This window comes from Synchiropus splendidus, chromosome 4 (genome assembly GCF_027744825.2).
Source record: "Synchiropus splendidus isolate RoL2022-P1 chromosome 4, RoL_Sspl_1.0, whole genome shotgun sequence".
In the NCBI taxonomy this organism is placed as follows: Eukaryota; Metazoa; Chordata; class Actinopteri; order Syngnathiformes; family Callionymidae; genus Synchiropus; species Synchiropus splendidus.
This window is the reverse complement of record NC_071337.1, coordinates 1,964,206-1,986,280: the sequence shown is the minus strand read 5'-3', so window position 1 is coordinate 1,986,280 and position 22,075 is coordinate 1,964,206. Positions and strand designations below refer to the sequence as shown.

Sequence of the window (22,075 nt, the reverse complement as noted above, 5' to 3'; positions counted from 1 at the left end):
CGCTCTCAACACCATGGCAAACTGCATTGTGGAAAACATCATCAGAAGTCACTCAATGTGTTTTAGATTGATGTACAATATCTCTCCATTTTCATTAGTAAATTAAGTAAGAAAATGAAATAAATAAATACCTAAGAATAAAGGGGAGAAATATGGATCCATCATGGAGGAATCTGCAGCTGAAATAAAGTTCCCCAACAGTGAACTGCTCCAGTCTGGTCAAAGTCATCTGAAAGAGGCTTGCAGTCGAGCACTTCAGGAGGACTCTTCCAGAGCTCATTGGGGTTCAAGGAGAACAGACGATAGCAGTTGGATCATCCTCAGGCTTTTAGCTAGAATTTTGAAACAGGGCGTCCAAAGCCACGTCCTCAGCCCTCCAGACACGTCATGTCAACGACTGACCTTACAACTTGCTTGAAAAAAAGCAAGCTGTTAACATCTACTTGTGCAAAAATAACATATAAAAATAAATATCTCAGTCAAATAATGGTTAACAGAAATGAATATGATAAGATAATATAAATGTCTAGAGTTTTGTTCATCTTCCTTCATATATTTATGCAACAGCTGCATCAGCTGTGCATCTGTTTTCTAAACTTTCACACATTTAAACATTCATTTATTCAAACTAAATATATATGAAGGTTCTGCCTCTTGATGTAATACATAGAACTATGTGAATTTTGATTACTGTTCAGCTATTTTGCTCTTATTTATTTTGTAAACGATTTTCTCTTTCGTCTTGTCTTCAGCGTCAGACATCCCACCAATCACAGCGCTTCCATGCAGCCAGTGTGGTGCCTTGCCTGAACCACCAGATTACGCCGGTGAACAAATATGGCGGACAGGCTACAGCTGTAAAAGGGTCGAGAATTGAATTTTGATCATGTTTGGCGAAATAACCGGGCGGAACCACTCTTTTCATGGAGACCAGTGTGATGACATGAACAGTAGGGCGTTATACAGGCTCTCATGATGGGACATTTAGGGTGTCCTGCTGAGAGAAACGGGTCATTTTTTGCAGTTCACTGTGTCCTCAGGACGCCCCCCTAGCTAAAGCCCGACCATCCTACTGTACTTGTATCACCACTTCTATAGTCAGCTGCTGGTTTGGTCTCAAAGTCAGGTACGTTGAACCCCATTCACTAACAGTGACCTCACCATCACTATATACTGTGCTCCTTCAGGTTAAATATGACTTAAAAAGTCTGATTCTAATCCAGTCAATGATCCACCGTTCACCAAAGCCTGTTCCCTGCGCGAGATACTCGGATAATCGCTCAGCCAATTAAACAAATGAGTTCCTGATCTGGAGACGTCTCCTTCCAACTAGAGTTCTGCCTGATAATTAATCGACAGTTTATTGTTATTAGCAGGAAATCATGGTGTGAAAATTACACCTCACTGAAAGAGTCCCGCCGTGTGTCTGAGGAACTGGTTGACAAATGCTGCTCCCACCAAGCCGTGTCAGTAATGGCCCCGGATCGTTCCGAGGAAAGGTCAACATCAATCAAACCCAGATCAAACTACGACACATTTCAAATGGAGGCGGCTGCAGCAGGCAGGGGGAAGCTGAGGGGCCCAAACACAGCTCATGAGTGCACACACCTGAGGTACGGCTTTAAAGGCACACACTACTATAGTATTCAGCAGGTTTGGGATCAGAGGGAAAAACTCTCTGCTGGGTTCCACAGACCATCAGCAGCTGGAGCGATCGACAGAACGGTACAAATGGATGTAAATATGGCGGGCTACGTTTCCTTCAGCTCCGATGAGCGACTCCCACTGGGGCTTCAGGCATTAGCACCGGCGCGCTCAATTAGCAGAGAGTGACCCACCTCCCTCCTGCTGAAGAAGTCTCACCGCCCACGCTCTCTCAGACCACCTCGGCTGCAAATCAGCAAAGAAGTGTCTCAGCTTGTGTTTGAGCCACACTCCGGCTGTAATTACACAGGACCCCCAGAACTGAGCAGAGAAATATGATCCTGAAAATTTCGATCTGGATCCAAGTTTGTGTGACCATTTAATTCAGGACAGACCCAAGTCCTCCCTGCAGCTCCTCAGACTCCTCTGCTTGAATCAATGTTTCTCCAGCGTTGGGGTGTCCGTTCAGTTGTTCCCACTCCCAGTACAGCCGACACTCTGTCTGATGGGAAAATTACCTCAGAGACGGAACACGTTTGAGGACAGAGACCTTCAGCGTGAGGGGAACTTGAGCTGATTTCAACAGAGCAAAGACAGGGCCCAGAGAAACTGTCAGTCTTCCCAGCACAAACAGACCTGTGCAGGAATATATCTGAACACATCACCTCTTAGTACCAAAGCAATTACCGAACTCAGCTGTGTCATTAAGAGCTCCACTGAAAATGTTCCTCATCCTGCTGACTAAACACTTCTTGCTGAAGGCAACTCCTCCTCACCACCCTGGCAAAACATATTGACGTTGGGAAAAAGGGCTTCTGCGTCCTACCCTGACACCTGAAGGCAGCCTACTGTGTTGCACGTTGACGTTTCAATGGAGTACAAAACAGCTTCCTTCCTGTGTAGCATTCCAGGCCGTGGGCGGCGTCGTGCCGCACTGGCCACACGTCGTCACGATATGCCGTGGAAGGCAGAACATGTGCTTCGATTGAAAACGTGTCAACATGCAATGCTGTAGGCTGATGAAGATGTTTGTCTGGGGTCCATCCAGCCTCCTCTAAACATGTTCCATTAGTCTTCATGAACTTTATTGGGTGTCCTTGTCTCCACCTCCAACATTCCTGGTCCAACACTGTCCTTCCTCTCCACGCATCCAAACCTTCTGGACTAACCAAAACGTTGCCACATCTTGCTCTAATATACTCATTCACTCATCTCTGACTCATTTGACTCCCAAGTCTCCACTGCTTCATCATGCAGGTCTCACTATGTGTCTTTAACACTTAACTCTAGGTGCCACTAATGTGTCAAAGATCAGCCCTGACAATGGTCTCCACCTCCACCTTCCTTGAATTCTATAACTCCCTATGGTTCACAGTCATGGTCACCCATGCCTCTGCCTGGTAACAGAACAGCCATGATTCAGTTGCTAGTTTGCTTAGCAGCAAAGGCTCAGACATGAGGAGAGGAAAGTGTTTCAACTTTTCAGGTCCCACCACCGTCTTATTTTACAGAGAAGGAAATGCCAAAAACACAGAAGAGTGGAGCGGTTGAAGGACTAGAACTCTTGGGGAACTTGAGAGTAGAAAACTTGTTATTTTCTGCTGCTGCCTCCGCGGTGTCCTATCCATCATGTGCTCTCAACCCCAGCATGGGAAAATGTCTATTATCTTCCCGCCGTCTGAAAGCTTCCACATTCACAGCCTTATCTGCACTGCATTCCACCGAGCACGAGGTCCATCAGCTCCATGTATATTCCTCACAGACAATACGTATAATTGCTAGCCAAGCATGTAATAGCAAATCCACCAGGAGTGACAAACCTCTTCGCCTGAGCAGTAACGACAAGATTGATTATTCTACACTGCTGTCTTGATTAGAACAACTTTAAACCAGCGGAGCCAGCTCAAGCACGTGCTTCACTTTCACTCCGACAAAAACAGATCCTGAGCCTTTGGAGAAAAAAATCCAAGTCATGTTTGGAGCAATCGACGGCGAGGGCACACACATGGCTTTTCATAACGTTGACTGCTGTGTCTGCTCCTGGTGAGCCGGACTACGATCTGACGCGAGATTGGGTTGGGCCCTGCGTTATCAATACGCAGACGCAAGTATCGATATTGAAACAATACATTCATGGCTATTCTAAAAGCTTTCGCTCAATGAAAAAGTGAGAACATAGAGGCAAAATACTGTTTAGAACAGAGTGGAGGGTGATAAGTGGGTAGACACTGTGTTGGCCCTTAGGTCTTTGTGGCCCTTGCCGTCATATATTGACGTCGGAGAAAGAGGACATTTGTGCCCTATACTGACACTAAAGGCAGCATTCCATGTTGCATGTTAATACATAGTTTAAAACAAAAAAACAATTCCTTCCTGCGTAGCGCTCCTGCTCACTGAATTACAGCTGCTACATAAAGCCCCTCACGTGAACAGCATCCGTAACGTCAGTGCTTTAATTCCAGCATCCTTTCATCCCTGAACAGATGCGAGCCCCGCCTCCAGTCCTCTGGCCAGCGTGATCACAAGCTGGGGAGATCTAAAACGTCCAGCTGATAGTTTGAAGAGAGGCGGAGATAACGACGGAGCCAACGGATTTCTACCGACGTGGCGTCTGAGATCTTAATCACAATCTAATCACATGTTGCTGCAGGAGCTGGCAGAGTCGTCCACAGATAGACTCACTCATTCATGCGCTCCGCCAGACACAGGAGGCTTATCTCCGCAGAGGCCTCGACAAACTGGGTCTCTTCATTGGAAAGCTTCAGTCGCGCTCCGATTGAACTGAGCTTCAGGTTCAAACCCAGCAGGTCCACAGTCTCGGCCACAACACGATGGCACCGCGCTGCAGGCTCTGCATGACAAATGAATTCCCGCCATATCATGAGATGCATCAATTATTCATACACGTCAGATCATTAAGCCTGCCTTGACTCGTGGGTGTCTGTTGCTCAATAAAGAAAAGACAGCACAGTTTTATTAATTGTGTGTTTCTCTTCAGCGAGGAGGGAGCTCACCAGAAGGTGTACCGATTAGGACGTTGAGCAGGTGTCAAACCCAAGGCACGGGGCCAAATCCAGCCCACTTTCTCATTAACAGTGGCCCACAGCTAGAAATGCCCTCTTAACACTCAAACAACCTGCTCAGATGCAGTAAACATCATGTACCAGGAGGACAACCATGTGTGCCAGGAGAAGATTCAGAATGTCATCAATTCATTGGAAAGAGGTGGACAGGAGTGTGATGAAGGACGGGAGAGAGACCTGGGATTTCAGGCCGAGACAATGCTCTCTCTCCAGGAGGGACTTCCATGCTTCCAGTTAGACCACGGTCACTTCCAGACTATTAAGTCTTTTCTTTTAGTAAACAAAAAAAATAACTCATGGACTCACAGCATGGACGGAAAATGTTGGACCCATGTGACAAGTTAAGGTGGCCATCAATGAAAAAAAAGGCACCACCGCCATGACCAACTTCCACCAGACTTGCCAAAGCAATAGCTGGTTAAATGGAATTTTTCAAGGTGAGGCTCAGAAGAGAGTCATAGGAATCCAGAAATATATATATTATTTACACAATACATAATATTTCTAACCACTTCACGCTGGACAAAGAGAGGCAGCCCTGTGTGTGGACGGGTTTGGGCGATCACACTTACTCTGAAATATCTGTGGTGGGCCACAGACTTGAGCATGTAGCTGCTCCTTGCAGGATGCCATCATCGGCTTCCTGCCGAGGCTGTCAGAGATTAAAGACCAGGCTAGACAAGCCGTTGAAGAAAGGCACAACCACAATCCACATCGCCACCTTCAGGATCTGGACCGACAACCGAACAGGACTAGCTCTTAGTTCCCCGCCCAACATCTGAGAGACCATGATGCTCCGTTAATCATCCATTGTTTGTCAGTAAAAGTTCATCCGCCTCCACTGAGGGAGTCAAATTCACCAACAGATAATCTGGTGCAAAGCAAAGGACCAGTTGGGTCGGCAGCCATAGAACAGATCTGTTTTTGTTTTTTGACAACCTTATGACAAGTATCCCTCGAAGCCCAGGTGAAGCATTCAGTCGTGGACGGGGATGAAGGGACTAAACTCACCCCATCACAGACCTGAAATCACCTCAAAGCACAGGTGAGGAGTCTAACACAGGGGTCCGGCACACAGAGCTGAGCGGGGACTGAACCACCTACGCACCAGCAGCAATGTGATGATGGAGCTCGCCAACATACGTCTGAAGAGGTACTGAAGAAAGAAGCATATTTCTCCAGGAAATGAGCAGAAATATCATTTGGCAGCAGAAACAATAAAATGCAACTGTGATTCTGGGTGTGAAGCAGGGAAATGAATCACACTAATTTCATACTTAAAGTAATACCAAGCCAGCAGATTAGCCGTGTGTGTCTCAGTGATGTGCGCTGCGTATTCGCCGGAGCATTAACCGAGAGCGGGCTCGGCGAAACAGCCGGCGGGAGCCACAAGATCAAAGAAAATTAATTCCAGAGAATTAATTTCTGGGATATTATTCAACTGTGTTCCTCATTGATTCTGTGAACTTCTAGCTGAGCGTAGCCCTGCTGGGCACCGCGAGAGATCTGGACACACTGGTTAGCTCAGGTCCAAATATAGACCGGCTTCAGACCACCAGATCAGATACGAGATGCAGAACGTAAATGTGAGGGAGGGAAGCCGAGTAGCTCAGTTACACTGTCAATAATGACTTGAGAGTCGATACCACTCCTTCACAGCTCCGTCTGCAGCGCAGCACACAACAAAAGTGAAAACAAAATGTTCTGCTTCCTCAGTATTTTCCATCAGAACATTTGGTTTTGCCCCATTGAGACTGGTGATTTCACCACGAAGGAACACTAATGACCTGTCAAAACACTTCTCACAGGCAGCACAAAACTTTGTCACAGTAGAGGCTTGTTTTCAATCTTCTCAACACTCATTTGTTTACAGGGGGAAACGCGTCCTATTATGAATCACGTCAACTGACTTTTTTTGGTGGGTCTGGGACAGAGGAGAGAGGAACCGGCCGAAGCTTCTCAACGCTCTCATGCGGAGGGTGAAAGTCTTGTGTTTGACTAAGCAGCTCAGTCTGTCCAGCCCTCTCACGATCCTGCCTCAATGATGCAATTGCTTGTTGCCATGATGGTCAGTTGAGTATAGAGAGCTCAAGTCATTTCAAATTAGCATGAAAGAAACATCATCTTCAAAACGAGAAGATTGCGACGGCAGGCGGCTCTACTTTGCCTCACCACCATTGACATGTAGCACAAAACCTGTATACTGCAATACATTGAAATGAAGCAATGGCTTGGCTGGAAGATCCAGGTTTCACCTCCCGGGAAACAAAACATTTTCTATGGGCAGGGCTTGAGACAGCACACCTAATTGAAATATTTCAAATCATAGCAAGTTTTGTGCAATAGAGATCCAATGCCACCGCAAAAGACGCTACAATTCAGTCACTACAACAAGAGCCATTACTTTAAGGCAGTCCTTCTGAAATAGCGGGGTGGGCCCCCCTGAGGGGGCACATGTGACCTGGGAACATATCGTTTTGCCGTACTAGAATAAAGTGTAATCGCACATCCTCTCATGATTTTTCCTTTCAGGTGTTACAGACAATACAATGTTAATAAAGTTATTCTTTATTGTAAGTTGATCTATATTACTCTCTTTTTTCTCTAATGTTAACAAGGATACAATGTCATGCAGAGGTGTACTTATGATCATTTATGACGCTATTTACAGAGGCGGCAGAGAGTTGGGGGCATTAATGTTTACTTCTTCCCGGGGGGCCGAGGGGGGAAGGAGGGACGCAACAGAAAATAATTGAGAAGAACTGCTTTGAGGAGAAGAAAAGAATCAGCCAAGAGAGAAAAGTGCAACATTATGTGCATGAAAGCAAGTGTAATGGAAGGAACTCCAGTTAGAGCACAGCTCCAGTGTATAGGTCTATGTTAGCAGACTTGCCAAAGCTAAAGTTAAGGGCATTTTCCCCTGTGTGGGGCACACCTCTGCAAAAATGACAGCCACACAGCTGAGCATGTGGTTGCTCCTTATGTTAGTAGCACTGAACATTTGCCTGCGGTATTCTTTGTTGTATCACGAATGAAGGAACAAGTACTTATTCAATACTAGTTACGTGAACAGAAAATATTGCTACAATATTGAGGAGTGAAGTATAGAGGTAGTGCTCCTCACTGGGATTTCACAGGTCTGAGAGCAGGTTGACTGGACACCAGACTGGATGTTAGTCAGTAAATCAGTTAAAAACACTAACGACACATGCATAAATCCTTAGCCGACTCAGCAAACTAGTAGATACAAGCAGCAGTGACTCAGCAGCAACAGTTGAGGATTGATTCATCAGTTTACCAAACAAGCGCTGAGCCCACACACTGACGCTTCTGAGATTGATGAGTGTTGATTTTGTCTGACACCAGCGCCCCCCGGAGTGCGGCGCGGCAGTAGATGACAGAAGAACTACAACGCAACAGCGGAGCTACTTCCTGTCCTGCTTTTGTCGGACAGACGGAGGACGTGACCATCTAGATCTCCTCTAAAGACAAGTCAGTGCGACCGAGCGGCACAAACAGCCAGTTATTATCCTGCTCCACGGCTCAGAACAACCTTGCAGGTGGGAATCCAACGGCTCCAGCTTTTGGTTGAGAAGCATTATATGTAGAGGGAGAGGAGACAGCGCAGGAGAAACACACATGAAGATTCCAATGATTCATGCGCGAACGTGTGCGTGTGTGTGTGTGTGTTGCATGAGTGTGTGGGTGCAGTCGCTTATTTGTAGGAGAATTCAATGATGTTCAATAATGCATCAACGACATTCATAATGGGAGCGCCAGCGCTCACCTGTGGGCGGATAACTCTTTCGATGTTCTTCAGGGCTGTGTCAGGGGAGGGGGGCGAGCAGTCTGGAGTGGGGCCTGTTGAACTGTTGCCATGGTTACCAAGCTCCGCTTCACTCGATGCTGCATGGGACAAGTGACCTTGGTGAGAGAGGAAAAGAAACATTCTGAATTTGAATTGAATTTGCATCACATCAGGGAAAAATAACAGAATTCTCTACCAAAACATTTGCAGCCCAGTTCATCGCCATGGCGACGCGTGGAGGACTGCGACCCCAGCCACAGCAAATATTCATTATGGTTATCCAACGCTAGCTGAAATATTAAGATCCAGCTGAGATGACGCGTCGAAGCTATTTACAAGCCGAAGCAGGGAATCAGAGTTGACATTCTTCCCCTCACAGGCTTTGTAAGGACCACTAGGACTTTTTCAGTTTAGTGTCCTAAACCTGCTTGAAGATGACTGGGTTCCTCTGCTTATTCATCTGGTTGCCATCTTCACTGTGTTTTTGTCGTGTTCTTTAGACTGGCAACTGAGATTAGATTATTATCTGGAGCCAGGAAGTCTTTGAGGGCGTCAGCCCAGCAGAAACAACAGAGACCAGAGGTCGGCACTCTCCGAGTGCTTTAACAGTGGAACATGTTGCAGTTCATGACGGTGTGCATCATGTAACCAAGGTCACATTCAAAGGGTGAATATATAAATAAATATTTAGCAGGACATGACGTATAAACTAAAAACATAATCCAGCTGAGTTTGGAAAAAAGTCCTCTAGTTTTGTGTCCCAACAAGATTAAGACAGAGTCAACACAATATAGGGGTGAAAGTAGTGCTTTTAGGACGCTGAAACTTTTTCTTTCTGTAAAGAATGGGTAGGACAAGGAATGTACTCTGACTCTGACTCTGTATTTGTGTAAACATGCATGACACAGACACTGATCAGTGCCCTGGGAACTGATTAGGTCAGCAAAAGCAGCACCAACAAGCCACCTATCACAGCATTCAGAAACCCATCTGGCTCTGTCTCCGTCACAGCTGCGTTGTCTGAACACACAAGGAAGAGGCGGGGGCAGGGGATGCAGCAAGGCTAGCCCACTAGGTCCAGACGGGCAGAGACGGGCCAGTGTGGCTCTGAAACTGAGGAAAAACTACAGAAATCTGGACACAAATTAAAACCATAAAGGTTTGTTGGAGGACGTTTCTACTGCAACAATGGGTGGAAGGACTTGTCCCAGACAGTCCGGTGTGTAGCCATTGTGTGTGTTATGATTTCTAGACTTCAGACGGTTCCCGAGCAGGAAAGCAGGCTAGATGACCTGGGTGGGTGATTTCAGTCTATTTTGGTGCAAGCATCGCTGGGGGAAACACTTCTGCACTCTCCTTGCCGAAGGGAGGACAAACGACAGAGAGAGCTAATGCTCATTCCAAAGGTGAACTTCCAAAGGTCTTAGTTCCTCCTGAAAAAAGAAGGAGTTAAAAGGAGGGAGGCTTCTCTCATCCAAAGTGACGATGCTAACAGTGTTTTGGCCGTGTCCAGAGAAGAGGTGTCGCGTTATTGTGGTCACCCAAGTCTTCCGATGAAAGTCAGCAAGAACACGTAACGTAATCAACCGTTCCTCTTCAGCTCCACTAACAAGAAACCTGTCAGGGTGACAAGACGCTTCCTGCTGTCGGCTCCTTCCTCTGTGACAGTCGAGAGTCTGGCCGCAATAGGCTTATCTCATTCTATGATGAAGCAATGGAGCAGAAATGAGAAGGCTGTAGCTGAATATGACGTTAAGAAGATAATATAATCTATAATAGAAATGATCCAGCATCTGGAACACAGAGGCAGGTGAGGACTGTTTTTCTGCATCCACTGCAGGCTTGACGCTCCTTGAACAGGTCAACAGACCTCGACCCTTTTAATAGCGGAGCCCTGGAGGCGCGTGTTGCTGCCATTAGCCGCTTGAAGCTTCCAACAAGTACCACGGCGAGGTCAATGAAGCAGTGCATCACTCAAACGCTGTCGAAGATCGAAGGCTTTCTGGTGAGAACGGCGGTGAAAACGGGTGTTACGTTCAGCCTGTGGCACTTCAGGACATCTTTTCATTGGCATTGCTCCAGAGCGGAAGGCCGTCGCTGGGTGTGTTTGTTTCAGAATCAACAGCGATTTTGGATCTAAGATGAGCTCCATCCACACTCAACTATTCCAATGACAAACCTGCTCTTGTACTACCTAACATCAGGCTGGGTCATTATGATGACCATAAAGCTGAAGATGAGCTCAATCCCAGCTCAAGCCAAGTCCAAGGTCAGCACATGTTCTTCACCCCCATCAAACTCACCAGTCGTCTCTCGACTCTAGAGCTGGCAATTGCAATTTAATTCAGCCGAACTTTTGAAACTTCAAATATCTTGTGGCAACAAAAAAAAAAACTCTTAGTCCCAGTTGAATTCTCGAAAAAAAATTAAATTCAGTAAAATTTAATTGTCCTCTTTTTTCCCTTCTTTTCTTCCTCCCTCAAGAGGAACATTTACAGGTTTGTGCACAGTTTTTTTTATTATCTACTCTTCAGTAAAATGTACACAAAATGACCTAAAATCAAATTACAATTTGTGATTTCATTTTTTTAACATGCCGGCTAGTTTCCCTTGCTGGAGGGGGCTCACATGACAGACTGACACGGTGTCCCAGTTACCGCTGACAAACCTGTAATTGTCTCCGCATACATGCTCACATGAGCAAATGACTTGACACCTCTGGGGCTAAGGCGGAGGACTGGGAGCTCAGACGTCCCACTCTGCAGCGGCACTTGCTGGGCCATAAAATAAACCAGAAAACCTGCCCTACCGAAAGCGTCACCATTTTCCCGCCATTCTCACGACGGCATGCAACAACACAGATGTGTCCCCAAGGAAAGATGGAAGAGTCGGACTGAATGAGTTTTGAACAATAAAATGCATGGGCTCAGACTCAGACTTCGGCAGCGCGAGCAACATAATTCCCTGCAGGAGCGACACTTTCTCTCTGAGTACATGTTGCGGGATTGGGATTACACCGCCTCTGAATCCCTAATAAATTCAAGCGTGACTAAAGTGCCAGGCGCCTGACGACGACACGGCATTAGCTTCCCAGGGAAGCCGGCGCTGTCTGACTCATGAAAAGTTTTTTGGGTGGCAGTCTCAGCGACAGCAGGTCCCAGGTGTTCCCGCAGCAGCTCGGCTGACTGACAGCCTCCAGATGGGTCTGGACGAGAGCGTCCTGATTATTTGGGGTTTCACAGGAGAAGCTGAGTCTTGAGCTGTGGATCTGCAGAGAACAGGTGCGAGTGCTGACGCCGCAAAAAGTGCCTCCAACTATTCAGAAATGTGAGATGATGTGATGACAGCGAAAGCCATCCTTCTCTCATCTGCCATGTGACGCTGGCTCGCAGGTGCAACCCTTGTGTATTACCGACACGTAAAACTGCAAAACAAACATGAGAGTCGCTGCAGGATGTTTTTGTTTCTGAAAAACTGACACAAAAATAGCAGTTCTAAATACAGCAGCAGAAACAAGCAGCAAGAACTCAAAGGTTTTGTTACCAGATGATTCTGAACCAATATTTAAATGTAAATATGTAAGAGGCCAACATGTCGCAGAAACCCTGATTTTCTATTACACTGCCAAATATGGAGTTTATTTCATGTAAACAAAACACTTGGTTTATTCACCTCTGTCTCAGTTTGAGAGCGAGCGACTGTTCTTCCGTACCATCACTGGTTTTTGGAACATCCCTAACAAGCAGCTGTCCCTGCTGTTGTGACTCAGAATGGGAGGTTCTGATGGACACACCTACACGGTGGACAACACAAGCGTCCCACACTCAGTGTCAACAGAGGCTTGAGCTGAGGCACAGCTACATGCAGATGCTTCACCGTGGTAAATGTTTTTCCAAAAGACGGGCTCAGCCTGAGTAGTAGTCTCGCCAAATCCTTAAACACACGTCCCTCTTCCATGGGATGAAAACAATTTATCAGTCACATTACGTCAAATTCCTAGCTGCTCTACAGGGGTGTGAGATTAAGAATAAAGCAGAATAAATCAACCAAAGAAATCACATTGGGGCGCCCTTTAGCAGCTGAGACAAAACAATCACTTCTGTAGAAAATACTGAAGATCAGAGGGGCAATAGCGTTGCATGAAGGCCCTTCACACTTTTGGTTCAACCATCCTCAGAGATGGTTTCATGCTCATGTGGTCTGGAAACTGAGGTTATTTCATCAGCAGTTCAAAAAGTACAACAAAGAAGCGCAGACCACGAGAGGGAACGAACACACCTCAAATAGATGAGCCACTTCATGGCAGAGTCAGATCAAGATGTACCAAATATGAAGATAAACATGTGCTCAAGAAAGACAAATGCATGTTTTTCATTCAGGCTACTGAAGAAGGTGAAGAGTGTTTCATGGTGCTTCTCTCCTGTCTGATCACCCACTTCCTGCCAGTGCCAGCATCATCACATCAGCAGCAGAACACACACACACCCACCCATGTTTGTCTTCCTATCTTAGTGAGGACCGTCATTGGCATACCCCTTTCCCCAGCCTCTCTCCCTAAACCATCTAAAACAAATAGCTAAACTTAACCTTTACTCTGAACCAAACTAAAACCTGATTATAATAACCAGGGTGTTTGTAGTTATAACCCTCAAAATGAGGCTTAACAAAGTGAGGACCTGCCAAAATGTCCTGTGATTAGAAACTCATGCAGGTCTTCACAAAGATAGACCTACACCACACACACACACACACACACACACACACACACACACACACACACACACACACACACACACACACACACACACACACACACACACACACACACACACACACACACACACACACACACACACACACACACACACACACACACACACACACACACACACACACACACACACGCGCGTTTTTGTGATTCAGAAGGACATTTTCTCCAAACAGGCCCAGTGGTGGTTTAAGGGGACTACCCTTTCCTGAGGTGCTACAGCTCTCAGCCAATGACAGAACAGCTTCTAAAAATCTAACAAAAATTCTGCTCCCACTGGTGTTCGGATACACTCTTCACAGGCTGATACACAGCCACCTGATGGGGTTGTGGCTTTAGAGGACGTACATTAGGGGGACCCTAAACAGCAATATGAGGACTTTAAAGTTCAACTAAACCCCGCCTCTAATTTACATAAAATACACACAAGTTAAGGACTTAGAGGAACATTTGTTTTAATGCAGCATCGGGGCTGGAACTGAACAGCGAACACAGATCCATGTCCTCACCATCACATTCCAGTCCTGTCATGTGATTGTGAGCAGAACATTGATGTATGAGTGTATGAGTGCTTACAACACAGCTTATGAGAGGGGAGTCCAAACTGGTCCTGAAGGGCTGCAGGTTTTTGTTCCAACTCACCTGGCACACATGGCTTCACCTGTCAGGTGTCAGAGGACTGTCATCAGCCTGATCGGTTCACTTGTGTGTGCTTGATGGGTTGGAACGAAAACCTGCAGCCACTTATGACCTTGAACTGGTCCTAAGAACAAAACCCAAAGCAGGTAAGTGCATGAACATATCCAATGAAGGTGTTATTTTTTCTTGGCCTGCCTCTTTGCAGTCACCCCTCTGTTTCTCACGAAGTCCCGGATGTTTTGAACCGACCGGTGGTCCAACAGTGGGGCCTCTGCCAGTTTGCACTGGCTGCATTCATCTTTACCGGCCAGTTTCCCGGCTTCAATGTGTTTCTTGAAGTGACGCATGACTGCTGCCACCTCAGTCTTTGACCAGGGCTTCTTCTTCACCCGTCTGGACCTTGTTTGAGCGGAGTCTGGTTCCGCAGCAGAGTCGGGTTCTAGAAGACAGAGAACATATGAATAAATGACTTCATTTTTAGTGACATTGCAACAGTTATTATTGGGTGGAAGTATTTCAGTTCACCTGACTGGAGTTAAAGGTGAAGGGACTAAAGGATGAGTGCAAGATGACATGGTGAACATTCATGGATGGAGGTTGAGGCCCTAAGAGCTCAATAAGGATGATCAGAGGAGTCATCCTCCTGCTTGGTGGTGAATGAATAAGAAGGAGGAAAAAGAAAAAGTTTCCTGATCAGAGATCAGGCAAGAGGACTGGAGGACCTGAAGTGCTGAGCGGAGGGAAGAGTGCCTGAAACTCATGGACGTGTTGAAGGAGTGGAAGGATGATGAAGACAGGGCAAGTGCTCTGCAGCGTGGAGCATATTGCCTCAACATGATGTCAGCCTGGCCTCACCTCCACACACAGGGGTTGGCCCTTGTACACTGGATGTCACTGGAGCCAGTGCTTCATCTGAACACGAAATTGAAACGTTTTAGCTTGAGCCATGTGATTGCAAACACTCACAGTGACAAGCCGAGACTTACTGAAGTCCTCTGTGTCGCCAACTTGTTCTGTGGCTGAACACTCTGGCGCAGCATCCATGCATTTGCTGGTGCTGCTTCCTGAACCGGACACTTCTGCCTCATCACCAGAGTCACTGCCACCGTCCATCTCCTCGGTGTCACTGGTGTCTAGTTCATCTGAAACAGCAAGACCAAGACAAATGTTCAAACTATGATCACTTTCATCATGAACATAATGAGGTCATTATTATTTTGTCTTTTGTTCACTGTAACAGGAAGGAACACACACATTTGAGATCACATACAAACCTTGGATTTCAATGTCATCCAAACTCTTGCCTTGAATCTTGAACAGCGTTCCCTTCTCTAGAGTGAGCAGCAACTTGGAAATCTTGGCCAGCTGAGTTGTCGGCACGGGCAGCCTGTAGAAGTCACGGTGCACACGGATGTCATGACCCAGGAAATCGGCAACTTGATCCAGTTCGTTGTGCTTCAAGTTGAGCACTTGAGAGAGTGTCGCCACATGCTTCCTGAGCTGAGTCGATCTCAGGTGCTCTGGGTGCTTCGCGCCACATAGATTAGCACAAACACGGAGTGCATCTTGCCCACGGTAGTGGCTCATGGCTTTCGGTCGGGCAAACAGAAATGCATTTGAGGCACAAACGTGGCACTCTACTCGTTTGCTCACAAGCAGAGAAAGGCCATCAACCATTTTTGGTGTCAGGAGGACTGCCACCTTTCGACCCCGTTTCCCTTTGATCTCCACTCTGGAGAAGTAGCTACAGAGCCTCTGTTCAAGCTTGGACAAACCCAGTGCCACATCCTCATGCAGTTCATGATCATCCCGACTCTCAAAACTCTCCACCAGCATCTTTGAGACCTCCCCTGCACGTCTTCGGTTGAAGACGATGATTTGGGCCAGCAAGATCTGTGCAAGTGCACTGTAGTGCTGGCAGGAGGCCACCTCTTTCAGTTTACTGACACCAGTTGACACATTCCTTTCCAAGTAGCCATGAAGCAACTTGACATCTTCTGTGAAGGGCAAAGTGGAGGGCTTATTGTACTTGGCATCACTTAAAGTAGTCAAGGCCCCATGTGAGATGACCTCAGACCACTTTGAGGTGTACAGCTTCTTGAACATATCGGTGGACTTCATTAGCGCTTCGTCTTCTGCCACAAGAGCCCTGCAATGAACAATATCTGCAATTTTGTGTAGTGTGTGTCCTAATTTTAACGCAAGACTCGGTGTGCTGTATGTGTTGTTTTGCTCCTGATACCCAGAGACTTTTTTCACTGCGTTGAGAACCTTTGGGAAGTTTGGTGGTTTTACGGCGTCCTCCATGTTTGCCACCGAGAAGTCCTTCTGTAGGCACAGCAGCAGACGGCCAACTTCTCTGAGTTTTTGCCTCATGTATTCATTTTTTGTTGCGTCTTGTCCATGTTTGTTGACCAGGGATTGTGCGAACTGAACGATGGTCAAGTCGTTACGCACAACTGAGGCGACCTCATCCTGGTTCATGGCAGTTAACAGCTTCCATACTCCAGTGGAGACCTGTTGCTGGGATGCAGACTCCAGCGAGGCAGCAGTACCGAGTACTCGTCTTCTCCCAGGCCGTTGTTCTTCATCCTCTGGCTTACGGGCACATCGCTTTACATGTCTCCACAGATGTTTCCGAACAAACATGCCTTGGCAATAGATGCAGTGGATAAATTTTTCTCTCACTGGGTCACCATCTGGCTTTCTTTTGATTTTCAGCTCTCCCTTCCCAGTTTGTAGAACCTCTGTGTTGTGTTGGAAGTTGCCCCTGTTCCTCAACATGTCCAATACTTTTTTACGTTCTTTTGAGTGTGGGGGAAATGAAAAAGCATGTGAAACTTCTAAGTTGCTTGAGTGGGTTTGCAGATGACGGGCCATCTTTCTCACAGACTTTCCACAAATGAAGCAGGAGTTTTTAGAACTTAGCGTCGCTGCAGTCGTTTCTTCCACTTGATGCTCTGCTCCACTCACTTCTTCACTCAGGTTTGGTCTCGGTGGTGGACTGTCAGGGTCTTCAGGAGGCAACAGATCTTTAGAGGACCCGGGCCTATCTGAGGTGCTCTCATCTGTTCTGATGAGGTCATTAACTAGTTCTGCAAATGCTTTTTTAAATTTCTTTGCTGGAGAAATGACTGGAATGTCATCTTCAGATTCTTCCGCAGAGTCTGGCACAAAGTCTGCATCAGACTGACTGGTGTCATCCTCAGATATGTTTTGTTGTGGTCCATTGCCTGGCAACTGCTCATCTACAGAACCATCATCAAACTGTACCTAAAAAGTAAAAATATGAAGCTAGTAAAAGCTAAACACATATGTAGTGTGCAGTGGGACACCCACCTCTGACACATGGACGAAGTCTGTCTTTGTTCGTCTGAGGCATATTTTATGCCAGACGTTTAAACAAGCTGAAAATGTAGTTTGAAATCAGTTTTGGTTTTGTGGATCCAAAGGTTTTTATGTAGACAAAACTAAACTTCTCTACTTAAGCAGACAAACATGCATTCACTACCACACACTAGGTGCCAACAACTCACTTTTGCATTTGTATCCCTGCCACTTGAAGGCTGCAACAGGCCCCACACAGGCAGCACACTTCTCCAGACTGGATACAGTGGCACAGACCACCTGATGCACGTCACACTGCTGGGGAAGTCAAGAGAGAAAACAAGAATTCGGGGTTTCATCATTGTAAGAAGCAAGCAAACAAACTGTAAAACAGCCCACCCTTGAATTATAATTTCATAACAATAGACATCAGGCTCAAACTGTGAGAAACTGGTTCAGGGAGCATGAGACATCATGTTCACACATGGATCTGCCACCACAGATCCATGTGTTGTGTTTGTAGACAATCTGAAGCGTGTAGTAGTCAGAGCAACTTGCAATGCTCCCAACTAGTCAAATCAGTACCTACACCGAGAGGCTGGTCACAAAAAAGCAGTTGTAAATTGTTAAGACAGATGTCTCAGGTGTCGTCACAGGTGATGTGCATGAAGTGATTGTGGTGAATGTGTTTAACAATTGTGTGGGAATGAAAGGTCAGTATAGTTTTCATGATCTATTGGTCTGTACATCAAGTATGAGTTGTCAGTGTGACGGGGGGCTGCTTTCCTTCTTCAGAAATCAGTGTCATTGAATATCACACACTCCAGTTTACCTGTCTCGGTGGGTTGTCGACAGGACTCATTTGATTTTCCTGATTCTTCTTTTTTTCTTACGTGGAATATGCCTGAAAGAGAGGACAAGACTTCATCTGTTCTTTTGGACATGCATTATGAGTGTATCAGCTACACTTGATTGAAAACAAGCTGAACAACAGCCCCGTATTAATAACCTAAAATAGTATGAGCAGTCATTTGCTCCATGACTTGTTCTTTTCCCGTTATTTTGAAAAGCTACGTTCATTAGCTGCTCTGAAACCTTCCCAGGAAGTCAGACCAAATCAACGGTCATTATTTATGATTATTTATTATTTATTTATCAGTTATCACTTCTCACAGTTCACACTCAACTTGATTACTTCTCACAGTAATCAAGTTGAGTTACAGTTGAGATGATCGTACATACAAGAAATACGTCGAGAAAGTGAAAGAACTTCCGGCGAAATTTCTAAACATCGTTCAAAGATTTTCAATCGAGTTTAACTTTGAAACATAAACGATGCGCATCAGCGCGCGTGCGCCGTTCCCCGCATTCACTGCCGATGGGATTCTCGGTTCTGACGTGGATTCCCGTCAGGAGATCCAACAAAACTAACCGCGTGTCATGTACTTCGTATTATTCATCGTCAACCGCCGTGAAGTCCGTTCTGTTCAGTGAGACGCTCCACTCTGACGGTATTCAGTCGTTAATTGAAAGCCCTAATGCAGCGACATGAGTCGCCATTTAATAACGTCGAAACGAGAGCATCGCACATGCGTATTTGCACCCGCATCTAAACTCATCTAATCTAATCTAAAAATGCGCCGCACCGCGTGGTTTCTTCAATGAACTGTGGTAAAAGTCATAAATGCACTGAGAGGCTATCACAGTGTTCGCCAGGTCAGACAGCCTTAATGAACGTCAATAAATACGGTCTTACCTGATTGAGAGACGGTCTCCTCCAGCTGTCACGTGCTTCCAGGCAGTTAAAGGGGCGCGTGTATACGTCCCCCTAAATCCTCAGCCCGCCCACTTTTTCATGAACCAATCAGAAAAAGGCCCGCCATTTTCAACCGTGTGTATCAGAAATGTGTATGAAGGTGCAGTACCACAAGAGTAACCAGGGGCGCAGTGACATACACAATTATACACAAAAAAACAGGTGAAGTGACCTATAGGGTCTTTGGCTAAAAAAGAGAGAGGGGGTATTTTAGAGCCTCCTGAGCATGAATACATTGCTCGATTTACAGGGACTTTGGGTAAGTCCCTGTAGATCACCTGGGTCCCCGTGCTGTAGGTGAAAAGTCAGGCCAAAAGTCCTCATAAACCACAAAAACCAACACACACACACACACACACACACACACACACACACACACACACACACACACACACACACACACAGACAGAGAGAGAGAGAGAGCGTCACAGACGACTCTAATTAGCCTGACATATGACTGGACTCAGAGCAGAGAAGTTGGATTCTCCCTCCTGCTGCGTCACAGTGTTGCTCCTGAGTCTTGTGGGAATAATTCTTTCTTTTCACTTCTGCCTGACAGCCTCTGCACCAAAACACTCCAGAAATATAATCCTATTCCACTGTTCCCCAGCTTCAGCGACGGAACTTTCTTGACAATAATTCATCCACTGTGAGCGCAAACCCAACACCCACGACGGTGGCTTTAGCATGAACATTCATTCATTGCTCAAGAACGAAAGAGCATTTGGTTGCAGCAACAGGCTTCTGCATTTTCACACGAGTGTCGACTGGTCCACCGAGGTAGCCAGTTCCTGTTCTTAAGAAGAGAGTTACAGGAGGTGTCACTCGCAATTCAGTTCCCATAGCAACATACAGGTGACCCAGTAGCCGGTGATGCAGTTGCCTTGGCAACCAGCAGTTTGTAGCATTTCCAGTAGAGCCAAGAAACACAGAAGAACAAGGATCTCTGGAATGACACGCTAAAGGAGAAACACCTACACATCCACTGTTTAGCGCAGAAAAGGGCCAAGCCTTGTTTCAGTGCTGCATCAATTTAGATGAAGCCTCAAAGCCTGGTGAAAGATTGAAGAAGAGGCTCGAGTGAATTTCCTCCTGACGTGCTCTAGATCGGGGTGCCAGCCTCAGGTACCAAACGGTCGAGCACAGTCCGTGTCCTGGGCCGATCAAAACTCGTGGGTCTTGCATGAGAAATGGAAAAAAGAGCTGCATTTGTCTTGCTTTCAGTTACTGGAGGCCAATTACAGTTTACTGTGTTTCACGCTGCAGAGTCTGAGTTGAGTGCAAATTGCATCACGAAGACGGAAAGTCCAGAGACGTTCCGGTGACGTGACCGTCACGAGCATTGTGTAAAAAATAAAAGCCCACAGTACTCCTGCGATGAAAAGGGTCGACCTTGCCGTTGCAGGCAGCAGGTTTGTGGAGCGCCGCCTCAAGTTGCGGTGGTAATCACCCAACCGGCTCCATCTCTCCGTCTTATTCCCAAAGCGGCTGAATCCAATATAACAGTTTGATAAACACCATCTTACAAACGTCCACACTTGAATTTGTCATCCAAGCTGTTTGTGTCTCACTCGCACCTACGAGCATCACACCTGGCCACTTCCACCAAATCAGTGCTCATGTTTCCGCCAGAGCGACAGGAATAACAAGCAGGCTGCTGCATGTTTTCCCTGTAATAAAGTGGGGAGCGACACAACAGCAGGAGTTTGGGACCATTCACACACTCACAATGCCTCACGTGTTTCACAGGTAACTTTGCTCACATCTTCCTGCTACAACTCTCAACAACAGAGAGAAACATTTGCTAGACACACTGCTGTGATGTGTCACACCTCCAGAGCATCAGAGCGGTTTCTCTTTTGGCATGTACTATTGAAAGGCAGTGAAGTGGCTTTCCCACCCAAACATTTAGCCGAAACGCTCTGTGACCTCAGCTCTTAAAACACAGCAACAACCTCCATGATTGAAGAATGGTGTTGGCTCACACACAGTCACAACACTGAGACCAACAGTGACACGCAGCTCGGCAGTATTCCCCAACTGTCACAATACAGTGACAGAACAAAGCTTTGGGACACCCTTAAAATTGGACACCATCACAAATACTATCATGAAATATTGGCAGAAAATCTTTTTCTTCTTTTTTCAAAAGCTGCAATATGTGTGGAGACAGACATGACTTTTTTGGTTACATCATTCTCATAAAAAAACAATTAAATTCTAGACGGCTTCAATGTTCAATTCGGTTCTAAACATTGTTGGTTTAAAAAAACTAAAAAAATAACATCATCAGATTAATATTTACCGTAAATTCTGGACTTGATTGCACCAAAATATAAACCACGCCCACTAAATTTAAGATAGAAAATTTGGTTCATACATAAGCCGCAGCGGTCTATAAGCTGTCGAAAGTGGTACATCAGGCCTAAAAATGCACGAGGATCACTTCTAGTAGTAGTAGTAGTAGTAGTAGTAGTAGCAGTAGTAGTAAACTAGTTTTTAAAATGGGGTCCAGTATGGAGATGGACTCATGACAACAAACAATGTCCTGCAGAAACACAGGCAAAAATGGCATTCATGGCGCATTCAATGTACAACAGCAAAAAAAACGGCTATGATTTCATCGGTTTGATCTGAAGAGGCCCAATATTATTGCGGCAAGAAGCTTTATATTCGTTTAAGAGTGAGATGAGGAACGTACACTGGCTCCTCCGGACTCACAATGGCTCAAAAGGACACATTGATAATGTTCTGTTAAACAGAAGTGGATCTTCAGGCACCGCGGCCCAAGAAAGTAGCAGCACAAGAACTGCACTCTGTTAATGAAGATTCATGGCTTCACTTCCACTCTGATGATGATGAAAATATTTGAAATACAGATGAGACGCACAGCTGTTTTAGGGTTTGCTTTGGAGTCGAATGTTGTTGGTTATAACATCATCTGCAACTGGTTTATCTGGACCAAGTTTTCAGAAGAGAACCTCGGGCCA

The 22,075-nt window shown here is 46.0% G+C and overlaps 2 protein-coding genes across 8 annotated transcripts in view; both read right to left on the bottom strand.

The window, feature by feature from the left end:
* The window catches only part of anks1b (ankyrin repeat and sterile alpha motif domain containing 1B), a 148,039-nt gene that overhangs the window by 59,179 nt on the left and 66,785 nt on the right, over positions 1-22,075 (bottom strand). For all 7 annotated transcript variants that reach the window (XM_053861571.1, XM_053861561.1, XM_053861562.1 and 4 more), the window contains one exon: positions 8,515-8,651. In XM_053861571.1, the coding sequence (XP_053717546.1) occupies positions 8,515-8,651 (137 nt within the window). The remainder of the gene's footprint in view (positions 1-8,514; positions 8,652-22,075) is intronic.
* Positions 12,200-22,073, bottom strand: LOC128756831 (uncharacterized). Its single transcript, XM_053861572.1, has 7 exons — positions 18,102-22,073; positions 17,479-17,587; positions 17,282-17,349; positions 15,217-17,215; positions 14,929-15,084; positions 14,798-14,854; positions 12,200-14,381 (listed from the first exon to the last, which is right to left on the bottom strand). Exons 1-7 carry the CDS (start codon positions 18,129-18,131, stop codon positions 14,119-14,121), a joined length of 2,682 nt encoding a protein of 893 aa, XP_053717547.1. The 5' UTR covers positions 18,132-22,073; the 3' UTR covers positions 12,200-14,118.

Excerpts from the sequence above, each read along its gene's own strand:
- LOC128756831 (XM_053861572.1), bottom strand. The coding sequence starts at position 18,131 with ATGAGTCCTGTCGACAACCCACCGAGACAG. Across the intron at positions 17,588-18,101 it reads TCGACAACCCACCGAGACAG|CAGTGTGACGTGCATCAGGT; the intron begins GTAAACTGGAGT and ends TGACTTCCCCAG. Across the intron at positions 17,350-17,478 it reads GCAGGGATACAAATGCAAAA|CTTGTTTAAACGTCTGGCAT; the intron begins GTGAGTTGTTGG and ends CTACATTTTCAG.